This window comes from Mandrillus leucophaeus, unplaced genomic scaffold (genome assembly GCF_000951045.1).
Source record: "Mandrillus leucophaeus isolate KB7577 unplaced genomic scaffold, Mleu.le_1.0 Scaffold2, whole genome shotgun sequence".
NCBI classification, from domain to species: Eukaryota; Metazoa; Chordata; class Mammalia; order Primates; family Cercopithecidae; genus Mandrillus; species Mandrillus leucophaeus.
In genome coordinates, this window is record NW_012102031.1 from 6,204,379 (window position 1) to 6,216,113 (window position 11,735).

An 11,735-nucleotide genomic window follows, 5' to 3' on the forward strand; every position below is an offset into this window, starting at 1 on the left:
CCACACACACCTCACACTAAACACATGCCTCACGCTCTGCAAACACCTCACACTCCACACGTGTCACACTCCACACACACCTCACACTAAACACACACCTCACACTCCACACACACGCCTCACACTCCACACACATGCCTCACACTCCACACACGCCTCATGCTAAACACATACCTCACACTCCACACACAATTCACACTAAACACATGCCTCAGACTCCACATACACGCCTCACACTAAACACACACCTCACATTCCACACACATGCCGCAGACTACATATACATGCCTCACACTACACACATGCCTCACATTACACACATGCTTCACACCCCCACTTACACCTCAATTCCACACACATCTCACACCTCACACTCCACACACACATCTCACACCACACACCTCACACTCCACATACACACCTCACACTTCACACATGCTTCACACTCCACACACCTCTCGCTCCACGCACACACCTCACATTCCACATCCCACACATGCTTCATACTCCATGCATACTTCACATTACACACACACTTCATACTCCACACACCTCACCCTCCACACTTGCCTTACATTCCTTACACACTTCACACTATGCACATACTTCACACTCCACACACACTTTAATTCCACACACACCTCACACTCCACATACACCTCAAACTCCACACACACCTCACACTCCACACACACCTCACACTCCACACATTCCTTACACTCCACACACTTGACACTCCACACATATGCCTCACACTACACACAGACCTCACATTCCACATACCACACATGCTTCACTTCACACACACCTCACATTCCACATTCCACACATGCTTCACACTCCATACACACTTCATACTCCATAAACCTCACACTCCACAGCATGCCTCACACTCCACACACACACACTCCTCACACTCCACACACACACGCAACATTCCATGTTCCACACATGCTTCATACTCCATACATGTTTCAAACTACATACATGCTTCACACTCCATACACACTTCACACCCACACACACTTCACACTACACACATGCTTCACACTACACACACCTCACACTTCATACACACCTCACACTATACACACACCTCACACTATGCACGCATCTCATACTAAACACATATCCCTCATACTCCACACATGCCTCACACTACACACACACCTCATACAACACATACACACCTCACACTATGCACACACCTCACACTAAACACATGCCTCATACTCCACACACACACTGTGAGCATGCACACACACACATACACACACCTGCACACACCTCTCATGCTCCACACACACCTCGCACCATACATACCTCATAGACACACACACCTTACACTGCACATTCCCAGCACCCACACTGCACACACATACACAGTCCACACACCCCCCACCCCACACCATACACACCTCACAGACACATCCCTCACACAAATCTTATACTCCACTCACAATCCCTACTCTCCACACACACACGCACACACACACACTCATATACACATTCTACACATACAAATTCCAGACTCTCTCTCACACACACACACTCTGGGACCCATATACCCACAGCACACAGCATCTCAGGTATGCACCCCACATTCTGGCCTCACGATGTACACTCACTGAAAGTCAGCCTTGTCTGAGACAGACGCCCGCCAGCCTGCACGCACCCTAGAAAGCCCTGGCTCCCAGCCAGCACTTTGGCACACATATGGCTCAAAGCCACCTCCACAGCAACGCTGTTCCATAGAACAACAATGCAGGTCACACTTGTGTGTTAACCTCTCTAATAGCCACATGCAACAAGGGGTGTGGTGGCCCACGCCTGTAATCCCAGCTACTCGGGAGGCAGAAGCAGGAGGATCATGTGAGCCCAGAAGCTCCAGACCAGCCTGGCAACCCAATGAGACCCTGTCTCTGAAAAAAAAAAACAGTGAAGAGAGGCAGATGAAAATTGATTTTAATAATACATTTTATTTATCCCATGATCGCCAAAGTGTTATTTCAATATGCAATCAATATAAAAATTGTTACCGTGTTGGTTGACATCCTGTTTGCACTTGGCCTTGGAAACCTCTTGTGCGTCTTCCCTATGCAGCTTTTCTCAGTTCAGACTGGCTCAGGAGCTGCGGGTGACCAGCGGCTACCGTCCTGGACAGCACAGGGCTACGGAACCAGGTAGGAATTAATGCTGCGTATGGTGGTAATCATGCCTGTAATCCTAGCATTTTGGAACGCCGAGGTGGGTGGGATCACCTGAGGTCATGAGTTCGAGACCAGGCTGGCCAACATGGTGAAACCCCGTCTCTACTAAAAATATAAAATTTAGCCAGGCATGGTGGTGGGCACCTGTAATCCCAGTTACTCGGGAGACTGAGGCAAGAGAATTGCTTGAACCTGGGGAAGTGGAGGTTGCAGTGAGCTGAAATCGTACCACTGCACTCTAGCCTAGTTAACAGAGTGAGACTCTATCCCCACCCCCCCCCGCAAAAAAAAAAAAAAAGGAACAAGGTAGGAATTCAAATAAACAGAAAATAGCATCAAACCCCACCCCTGCCTCTCCGTTCTCCTCTCCAGTCCCCAGAGTACATGGGCCCAGCCTCCTTTACTCTCTCTCAGGCCTGTAGCTCCTTTAGTCTCTCCCGTCCAGGTAAGCACCTGGCCTCACCTGTGTGAGCCCCTGCACTCACCTGCACTGGGCTCTACATAGTCCCCAGTCCTTGACCGCCCCTACCTCATGCTCTTGGGGACCAGGGGCTGTAACCAGGCAGGCATGTCACCAGGCAACAGGCCTCGGGGGAGAGCTCAGATCTCCCGCACCTGCCTGCCAGCCTCTGGGGTGCCCATGGGTGGGGGGATGGGGCGGGCCGGCCCTGCCTTCTCCTGCCTCCTGCCTGTTTACCTGTCCTCAGTCACAGTGCCGTCCTGGGCCCAGCAGGAGGAGCCCCATGGAGCCTGGGGCCACAGGCCACAGGGGACAAGGGCCAGACACCCTGGCCATGGCTCTAGGCCATTGATCCAGGCCGGGCTGGCCCGGTGGGGGTAGGGAGGCCTTGGCCTGGACAAACAAAGGCTCCTGAGGCCTGCGTGCAGGCCCAGCACCTATCCGCCACTCCCAAAGGTAAGCGGGGGCCTCCAGAACAGGGGACCAGGATCTATAAATGACTTAGTGACAGTGTCCACCCTAAGAGCTGGGCCTGGCTCCCTGGGGCCTGAGTCACCTACCCTGCTCCAAGGCCAGGCCTGCAGGGCCTCATCGGCCAGAGGGTGATCAGTGAGCAGAAGGTGAGGGGCCCACAGAGCTGGGGAGGGGAGGGACCATGCAGGGTGACACCAGGTGTGTGGACAGGCACAGCATCAGTGCTGGGTGGTTGGTGGCCTGGGATTCAGGCGGCAGGGACAGGAGGAAGGCAGAGGCCACCCTACCCCTGCCTCGCAGGACTGGACGTGCTGCCCCCTCCATACCCGGTACCCCAACTGGGCCTTCTGGTGTAGGAGACAGGCCCAGAGCCCCACATTGCACCTGTGTACTGACTTAAGCACGGGACCCTGGGCTCGAAGGCTCAGAGTTGGCGTGTATGTGTCTGTGTGTTTGTGTGTGTGTTCGTGTGTATGTTCGTGTGTGTGTGGGAAGGGCGTGCATCTGTGAATTTTTGTGTCATGAATATCCCTCGCATGTCTCCACCTGTGTACATCTGTGGGTCTGTGAATGTGTTTATATGTGTGGAAGGGAGCCCCGCCCAGTCTCCCACACTCTCAGGTCTCTAGGACCTAATGACTTCACTGAAAGATGCACCTACAACCCTAGCCCAGAGTCTCCGCTCTGCTCTGCTCTGCCCTGGCTAAGGGACCTCGGGTAAGTCATGTTACTGCTCTCTACCTCAGTTTCCCCAGCCATTAAACAGAGTCAGCAAAGCACACACCCCAGGCTGTTGGAGGCTGCAGTGGAGTTCGCAGCGCCGCCCAGCGCAGGGCTGGCACATGGTAGGAGTTCACACGCAGTGATTGGATACAGATCTGCATTGCCGGGGAGTGGCGGCCCCGCCCCAAGGAGCTCAGCCTCCAGCGGGCAGACTCGAGAGCCGCCAATGGCCAGAAGGGCAGGAGGGAGTGAAGAGCAGGTGCCAGGGTGGGGTCCAGGTGCTCAGAGCTGCAGGACTGCTTCAGGCCCCTGTGGCAATTGGGGCACAGTCCCCGCTTCCAGGAGGTCAATGTGAGGGGCAGAGAGAGTGCCCATAGGTGAACCGCACATCGCGAGGCACAGCTGCTCCTTCTAGGGCACTCTGGGAGAGCTGCAAAGAGGTGAGGTCTGAGCGGAGGTGACACGGGCCACATAAGAGCTGGCCAGGCTGGGAGGTGGGGGCCCAGGCAGAAGGAAGAGTGTGGGGATGCCTGGCTGTGAACAAGCACTGACAGGGCTCAAGGTCCAGGAGGGCTCTTGGTGCTGGCTGGCTGCTCTTAATCCGTAAATGTTTGCTACCATCCCATTGTTAAAATTTCTTACCAAGGGAAGGAAGTTCAGTGTCCCCGGGGTGTGACGGGGAGAAGAGAGGGTGAGATAAAAGGAGGCAGGAGAAGGTGGCCAGGCCACATATGCACACAGCACCTTGGAGTTCCGTGGGGAGGAAGGAGCTGGGACCTTGTCATTCATTCGTTCAACAGTTACTGAGTGTCCGCTGAGTACCAGACTCGGCTCTCACGCAGCTTACAGACAGGGAGGAGACAGATAAACGATGTATTTGCATATCAGGCAATTTAGGCCTCAGTCATTGCTATAAAGAAAAATGCAGGAGAGACAGGGGAGTGCCCAGGGAAGGCTTCTCTGGAAAGGTGACATGTGACACCTTGGAGCAGGTAAAGGAGGGAGCTATGAGGCAAGCAGAAAGGAAAGCATCCCAGGCTCAGCAAGGAGCAAACTCCCATTCAGCGAAGAGGACAGAAAACCTAGCCCCTGGGCCTTTTGGGACTGAGTTCTAGTTGGATGGAAGCCGTGGGAGGCTTGTGGACAGGGCACATAGTGACAACACGCAGTGTTTTTTTGTATTTTTAGTAGAGACGGGATTTCACCTTGTTAGCCAGGATGGTCTCGATCTCCTGACCTGGTGATCCGCCTGCCTCGGCCTCCCAAAGTGCTAGGATTACAAACTTGAGCCACCGCGCCCGGCCTGGGTGGGAAGTTATGATGAGCCTGGGGCAGTTAATTTCCCACTACCACCATTTGGACCATGGCTTGGGTTTTTACAGAGGGTTTCCTGAAAATGAACCCCTCTGTGCTGCTCAAGTCCTCCCAGATGGATGCGAGGGCTATTGAGAGGGAGGCAAAATCTGCATAGAGAAGGAGGCCTGGCTTGGAGGATGAGAGGGGAGGGGAGGCCCACGAAGCACTTCACCCTGAGCTGCCCCTCTTCGGGGCTCCTCTAATGGACCCATGACCTTCTCTGAGCCTCAGTTTCCCTCTCTTTACACTGACTATCTGAGAGGTAGTAGGGCACCAGGGATACTGTGAACATTTGAGGAAGTGGGCAGGGCTCTCCCACCCATTGCCCATTGCCGGACATTTACCATTTACCATTCCCTGGCCTTGGCCCCATAAAAGCCAGTAGGGCCCATCCCACATGTGGGAATATCCTAGCTTAGGGTGTGGAGGGGGGTGCCATGCCCAATGAGGGTCCCCTGCAGTCCCTCCCTTCCTTGTTTCTGATGGGGACCGCTCAACAGAGTCACTGTGGCTGGACACCAAAGACCCTTAGCTGGGAAGGATGCCAAGGGGAGCTGGAGGGAGCTGGGAAGCTGGGAGAAGGGCCAGGACCCTTCATATCCACCTAGGAGGATTTTGAGCGTCACTAAAGAGCCACATTTTTGGAAACCCACTTTGTAAAACCCCAAGACACAGCCCAAAGGAAGCCCCCGCCTGCATCTGGGGTGCATTTTATTAATTTTATTTTTTTAATGGTTTTTTTTGAGCAGAGTCTTGCTCTGTCACCCAGGCTGGAGTACAATGGCATGATCTTGGCATACTGCAACCTCCCTTGCCGGGGTTCAAGTGATTCTCCTGCCTCAGCCTCCCGAGTAGCTGGGATTACAGGCGCCCACCACCACGCCCGGCTAATTTTTGTATTTTTCATAGTGACAGGGTTTCACCATATTGGCCAGGCTGATCTCGAACTCCTGACCTCAGGTGATCCACCCACCTGAGGTGTTGGGATTACAGGCGTGAGCCACCGCGCCCGGCCCTGGGGTGCATTTTAAAGCTACTCAGTATTTGTGGATACAGTAAGAGGAGATGAACTTCCCAGTAGTGTGGAGCCCTTGCTCTCCTGCTGGGCGGGTCAAAGGCTTTCTCTGTACTGTGGGGAAACCTGCCTGAAAGGCCAAATACATTGGGATATTTGCTTCAAAGCCTCTCAAAATAGAGTTGGAACCCTGGAACATGGAGAGGGGTGACATTCAGTTGCTATTGAATCATGATTTGTTAATCAACAGCTCATTTATGGGAGGCATCTTAGATTAGTGGAAAAAGCAGGGAGTCAGACATCCAGACTCAACCTCCACTTTCCTGCTGTGTGACCTTGGGCAAGTGGCTTAGCCTCTCTGGGCTTCATGGTTTTTTTTTTTAATCTGTAAAATGCATCTGAGAGTGAATGCCAGGTATTCAACTCACATTGGAAAAATGGGGCTAGGAAAAGCCCTAGACTGCGTTATTGCTAGAACACTCTGGGTCTCAGTTTCCTCATCTGTTCAATGGGTACAGAACTGGAGGTTTAAGTGAGATAATGCAGGTGAAGTACCCATGTGGTGTGGGCTTGAGGAAGAAAACATGGGACAATGGTTCCACATCCCTGGGTGACCTGAAGATTAAGTGTGAAATGTCTCATGAGGGCACGAAATGAGTATTAGTTTTTGTTCCCTTCCTCTGCTGTGAGAGTTTGAGAGTAGAAAGGTGAGAGAGATGGTACTCTGTGAAGGAAGGCAGGTCCCTGGCCCAGCACAGTGCCAGCTCAGGGGATTCTGGGGCAGGGGCTAAGTGCATCGGCTGTGTGGGTGTGGTGGGAAGCTCTGCGAACCAGAACCAGGAGCAAGAAACAGCATTCCTTGCGTGGAAGGGAAATGAGGGCAAGAGGTCCGATGCCTACAGAATGCACCCCATGTACTTCAGTTCTGTCTGTGGGTGCAGCTTCTAGGGAGGTGGGTGTTCAGGCACTGAGACCTCCGTCTGTCCTCTGACCATAGGGAAGCCAGCGGGAAGCAAAGGTGGGGTTCTTGAGCCACACCCAGTCCCGCTCTGGTGCCTGCCCTCTGGGGTGAGCTGCCTTGAGATGCACTTCGCTCCTCTGTGAACTGTCTCGGCACCCACTTCCGGTCACTGCCGCCTGATGTTGTTACTCTTCCACTCCAAAAGGCAGGGAAGTCCTGCTTCTGTACCCCACCAGTGCTCAGCAGAGGCTCCCTTGCAAATGCGAGGCTGATTCCAACTTCGGTCTGTTTCTCTGGCAGGATGCCTGTGGCCAAGGCCCCCCAGGTGGCTGGTGGGCAGGGGGACGGAGGTGATGGCGAGGAAGCGGAGCCGGAGGGGATGTTCAAGGCCCGTGAGGACTCCAAGAGAAAAGCCCAGGGCTACCTCCGCCTGGCGCCCCTGTGGCTGACCCTGATTGTGCTGACTTCGGTGGGGGTGCTACTCTGGTATTTCCTAGGTAACGTTGTGGGACCGCCTGGGAGAGGCACCTGGGGAGGACTTAATAGCAGGCACAGCAGGACAGAACTGGGTTCCAGGCTCAGCCGTGCTTAGCATGTTGCTGTGTGATCTTGGGCAAGTCACTTCTCCTCTCTGGGTCTCCCTCCCTGTCCTGCCAGCTGGAGACACTGTCAGAGCCTGGCTCCAGGTCCTATGGCTCAGGCCTGCTTCCCGCTTGGGCAAAGTGCCCCAAGGCTCCCTACCAGGTGGGGAAAGTGGGCTCTCCTAGCAGTCAGTTCTTGTGAACCAACCATCCCCCAGAGCATAAACATTGCCTTCCCTTGCCTACAGTCCTCCTGGGTTGCCCCTGAGGCTTGGAGCCAACCCAGGCCTGAAGGAGGCCCAGAGGCACTCATGGTGCCTGGTACCAATTAGTGCCTCTGCTCACTTGAGCCCCGCCTGGGTTCTCCTCTAGGGTGGGGACCACAGTTCTATCCCCTCTAGGTCTCCAGGGTCCAGCATGAATGGGGGATGGAGCCGGCAGCTGGAGAGCAGCTAGCCTTGGGGGCCTCTCCCATGTCCTTAATTATGGCCGGCCCCTCCCTGATCTCACAGCCCTCAGTCAGTGCCCTGGTGCTTGGGGAGCAACTGGCCTGTGCTCTGGGCCCATTCATCCAGGCTTCCATTCATTCATTCATTGAATAAATGCTCTTGAGCATCTATTATCTTTCTCTAAGATTGATGGAGTCGATCCTCTTCCTTCTGCCTTTGACAGTGGGAAGTAATGGAGAAACCAAACTAGACTGTGCCTATACACTGTACACTGTAGGAGACCCATTCATTCGTTCATTTATTCAGTGCCAAGCACCTCCTGCGTGCCAGGTACTGGGGTCAGCCCCTGTCCTTGTGATTTAGCCAAGGCGTCAGACCTGACACTTACGCTAAAGCACAGCATGTGCTGGGACAGAGAAAGCTGAGGGCTGGGAGGCCACAGCAGGAACAATCCAGCTGCCTGTGTGATCAGAGGCATCCCATTAAACATCCTGCGAAGGTTAGCTAGTGCTTTTACTGGCCGAATCTCCTGGTGGAATTCCAGGCCTGTTGAAAGCAACCTGGGGACCAACCTTGCAGCAGTGGAGAGAAATCCACGTAGGCCTAGATCCAAGGGGGTCAGCGTTGGTGGTGTCTGGAACCAGCCTCTGGGAGTGACGCAGTTGGGAACCCCAGGTCTGACATGGGCCTGCTTGCAATGACTTACAGTGATTCTACCCAGAGTTGAGCAACGCAGGCATTAGACGCTGTGTACATTTCACCACCGGCAAGAAGCCAGTGCCCCAGACAGCACAGGGCTGTGGGGGCCTCCTCAGGTTTCGGGCTAATGAGTCTTCAGGGTAAACCATGGGGCACCGGGCTGGAGGGGCAGTAACTCACCTGCCAATTATTTCTCTTTGCAGAGGAGTTTAATTCCCCCTGATTATGCTCCTGGGGTAAATCATCCCCACCCCAGGAGAGGTGCTCCATGGGGCTGAGGACCCAAGGGGTGAGTGCTCCCAAGCCTCGGCTGGGGGTAGCCAACTCCCCCACAGAGGGATTAAGGGTTGGAGGAGGCACTTTGGGAGCTGTTTGAAAGACTCCTCCCGCCTGGACCAGGCTGTGCTCCTGAGACTGGGTGCTGGGCAAGGAGGTGGATCAGAGACATGCCCCGCCCTGTCTGGAAGAGGAGGTACACAAGTGGCCGGTGACACTGGTGCACAGGCCCCAAGCGAGGAGGGCAGCCTGGCCCTAGGAGAGGGTGGGGCCGGCTCCCCAAGGAGGATGGTAGCAGAGCCCTTAATACCACTAACCATATTTCCTGGGTCCTTTTCCTTTCCTGCTCTCCCAGGCAGGAGTTTTATATGTTCTCAAGCCCCCAGCACCCGCCTGCCCCTGTCTCTTGCTTCAGTGAGAAAACAGAATGGCTTAGAAGAGAAGCCCCACACATGTCGGCCCACCTGCCCTCCCAGCTGCATCACGTGCACTCCTCCGGAGCCCCCGATCCCGCTCCCTCTGCGCACACAATGGCCCGGCACCAGCAAGGATGCCCTCTTTCCCCCAGCAGCAGCGTCTATCAGTGTCCCTTGGGGTGCCTCCCCCATTTCTCTGCTCCTTGAAGGAGCTGTCAGTCCACACACCGAGTCTCTCTGTGCCCTTTCCAACCTGGTTCCCCCTGCCCCCCAACTCCAACGGCCATTGTCAAGCTCACCAGGTTGCTAAATCCAATGTCCAGTTCTCAGTCTTCATTGCACTTGACCCGGGGGCTCACTCCCACCTCCAGATGCCCTTTCCTCTCTTGACTCTGGGCCGCCACTGGGTCCTTTCTGCTCAGCAGGTTGCTTTTTCTGTGTCCCTGATGATGGGGGGGCCTCTCCTTTCTCTCTCCACCACTTCTTTCGTGATCTCATCTGCTACCCTTAGCTTCGAGTGCCCTTTATACCCTGATGACACCCACGTTTGCATTTCTAGCCTGGGCCTCTCCCTTGAGCTTGACCCTAGAGCTGCCCCTGCTCTTCCTTTCATATGTCTAAGGAGCATCTCAGACCCCAGGCGTTCAGACCGTGAGGTCTCTGCATAATTTCCCCCAGACCTGCACCTCCCACATCTCAGTCCAAGACTACTTCTTTCTGGCACCTTCCCCTTACTCCTCTCTTTCTTTTCCACCCCAGCCCCAATTTGCCAGCAAACCTGGTCATCTCTGACTCCAAAATACATCAAAAATGGCTGAAGCCAATCACTTCCCACCCTCTCCTCTGCCGCAGCCGGGGCCAGGCTCTGTCCCCTTGGACATCTCTGCCCTGGAGCCCTGCAGGTGTGTCCTCAATGCTCTCCCTGCCTCTCCCCTGCCTTCTTAGAGCCTTTCTCAACATAACAGCAGAGGGACCATTTGATGAAGCAAACCAAATCCTCTAATTTCCCTGCTTAAAATCTCGCGTGGGACCAGGCACGTGGCTCACGCCTGTAATCCCAGCACTTTGGGAGGCCGAGGTGGATGGATCACCTGAGGTCGGGAGTTCGAGACCAGCCTGACCAACAGGGAGAAACCCTGTCTCTACTAAAAATGCAAAATTAACAGGGCATGGTGGCACATGCCTGTAATCCCAGCTACTCGAGAGGCTGAGGCAGGAGAATCGCTTGAACCCGGGAGGCAGAGGTTGTGGTGAGCCAACATCGCACCATTGCACTCCAGCCTGGGCAACAAGAGCGAAACTCCGTCTCAAAAACAAACAAAACAAAACAAAACACCTCCCATTCCTCCCATCTTACCCAGGGTGAAAGCCCGAGTCCTCCCAGGCCTGACAAGCCCTACCCGGCCTCTCCCCTTCCCAATCTCATACCCTCCTGCTGTCCCCTTCCCAATCTCATACCCTCCTGCTGTCCCCTTCCCAATCTCATACCCTCCTGCTGTCCCCTTCCCAATCTCATACCCTCCTGCTGTCCCGTTGCTCACTCTTTGCTGCTCCTGAACCACACCAGGCCTTTGCACTTGCCCCTGCCTGTGACACTCTTTCCACAGATGTACATCATCTTCTTCCCTGACCTCCATACTGCAGCCCGCCCCACGCCCTGGTTTCCACCGCACTGATCACCTCTAACCTGTTATACGCTATGTGTGGTTTACTGTCTGATTCCTTGCTAGTCTGCAAGCTATTAAGGGCAGTTTTTTCTTGATTGTTCTGTTCGTTGTTTTGCTCATATAGTCCCAAGTGCTTTGGCTCAGTTCCTACACATAGCAGGCTCTCAGGAAGTATTTGTTGAGTGGATAAATAGGGGTGTAAACCAGGGCTATGAGTCTACCCTCTTCACTTCAGCCAAAATAGTCTTTGCAAAACAGAAGTATGATGACATCATTCCTGATTTTAAACCTTTCACGGTTTCCCTTGTTCTTCGGGTAAAGACCCAGTGGGCCCTGCCCTGCGGAGGCCCCAGCTCCTTGCCACCCCTCCCCATCCCTGATTGCTCCAGTCAAACAGGCTTTCAGCCCGGGTCCTCACCATAGTCCCCGTGCCACCAGCCCTGTGCCC

At 54.4% G+C, this 11,735-nt stretch overlaps 1 protein-coding gene across 2 annotated transcripts in view; it reads left to right on the plus strand.

The window, feature by feature from the left end:
- The first annotated feature begins 3,219 nt into the window (after positions 1 to 3,219).
- Positions 3,220 to 11,735, plus strand: part of TMPRSS6 (transmembrane protease, serine 6) — a 43,205-nt gene continuing 34,689 nt past the window's right edge. The window contains exons 1-2 of one of the 2 annotated variants that reach the window (XM_011978924.1): positions 3,220 to 3,290; positions 7,500 to 7,696. In XM_011978924.1, coding sequence (XP_011834314.1) covers positions 7,501 to 7,696 — 196 coding nt within the window. In that variant the 5' untranslated portion in view covers positions 3,220 to 3,290; position 7,500. Of the gene's footprint in view, positions 3,291 to 7,263; positions 7,405 to 7,499; positions 7,697 to 11,735 lie in introns of those variants that run through there. The other variant, XM_011978923.1, reaches the window with a different exon arrangement.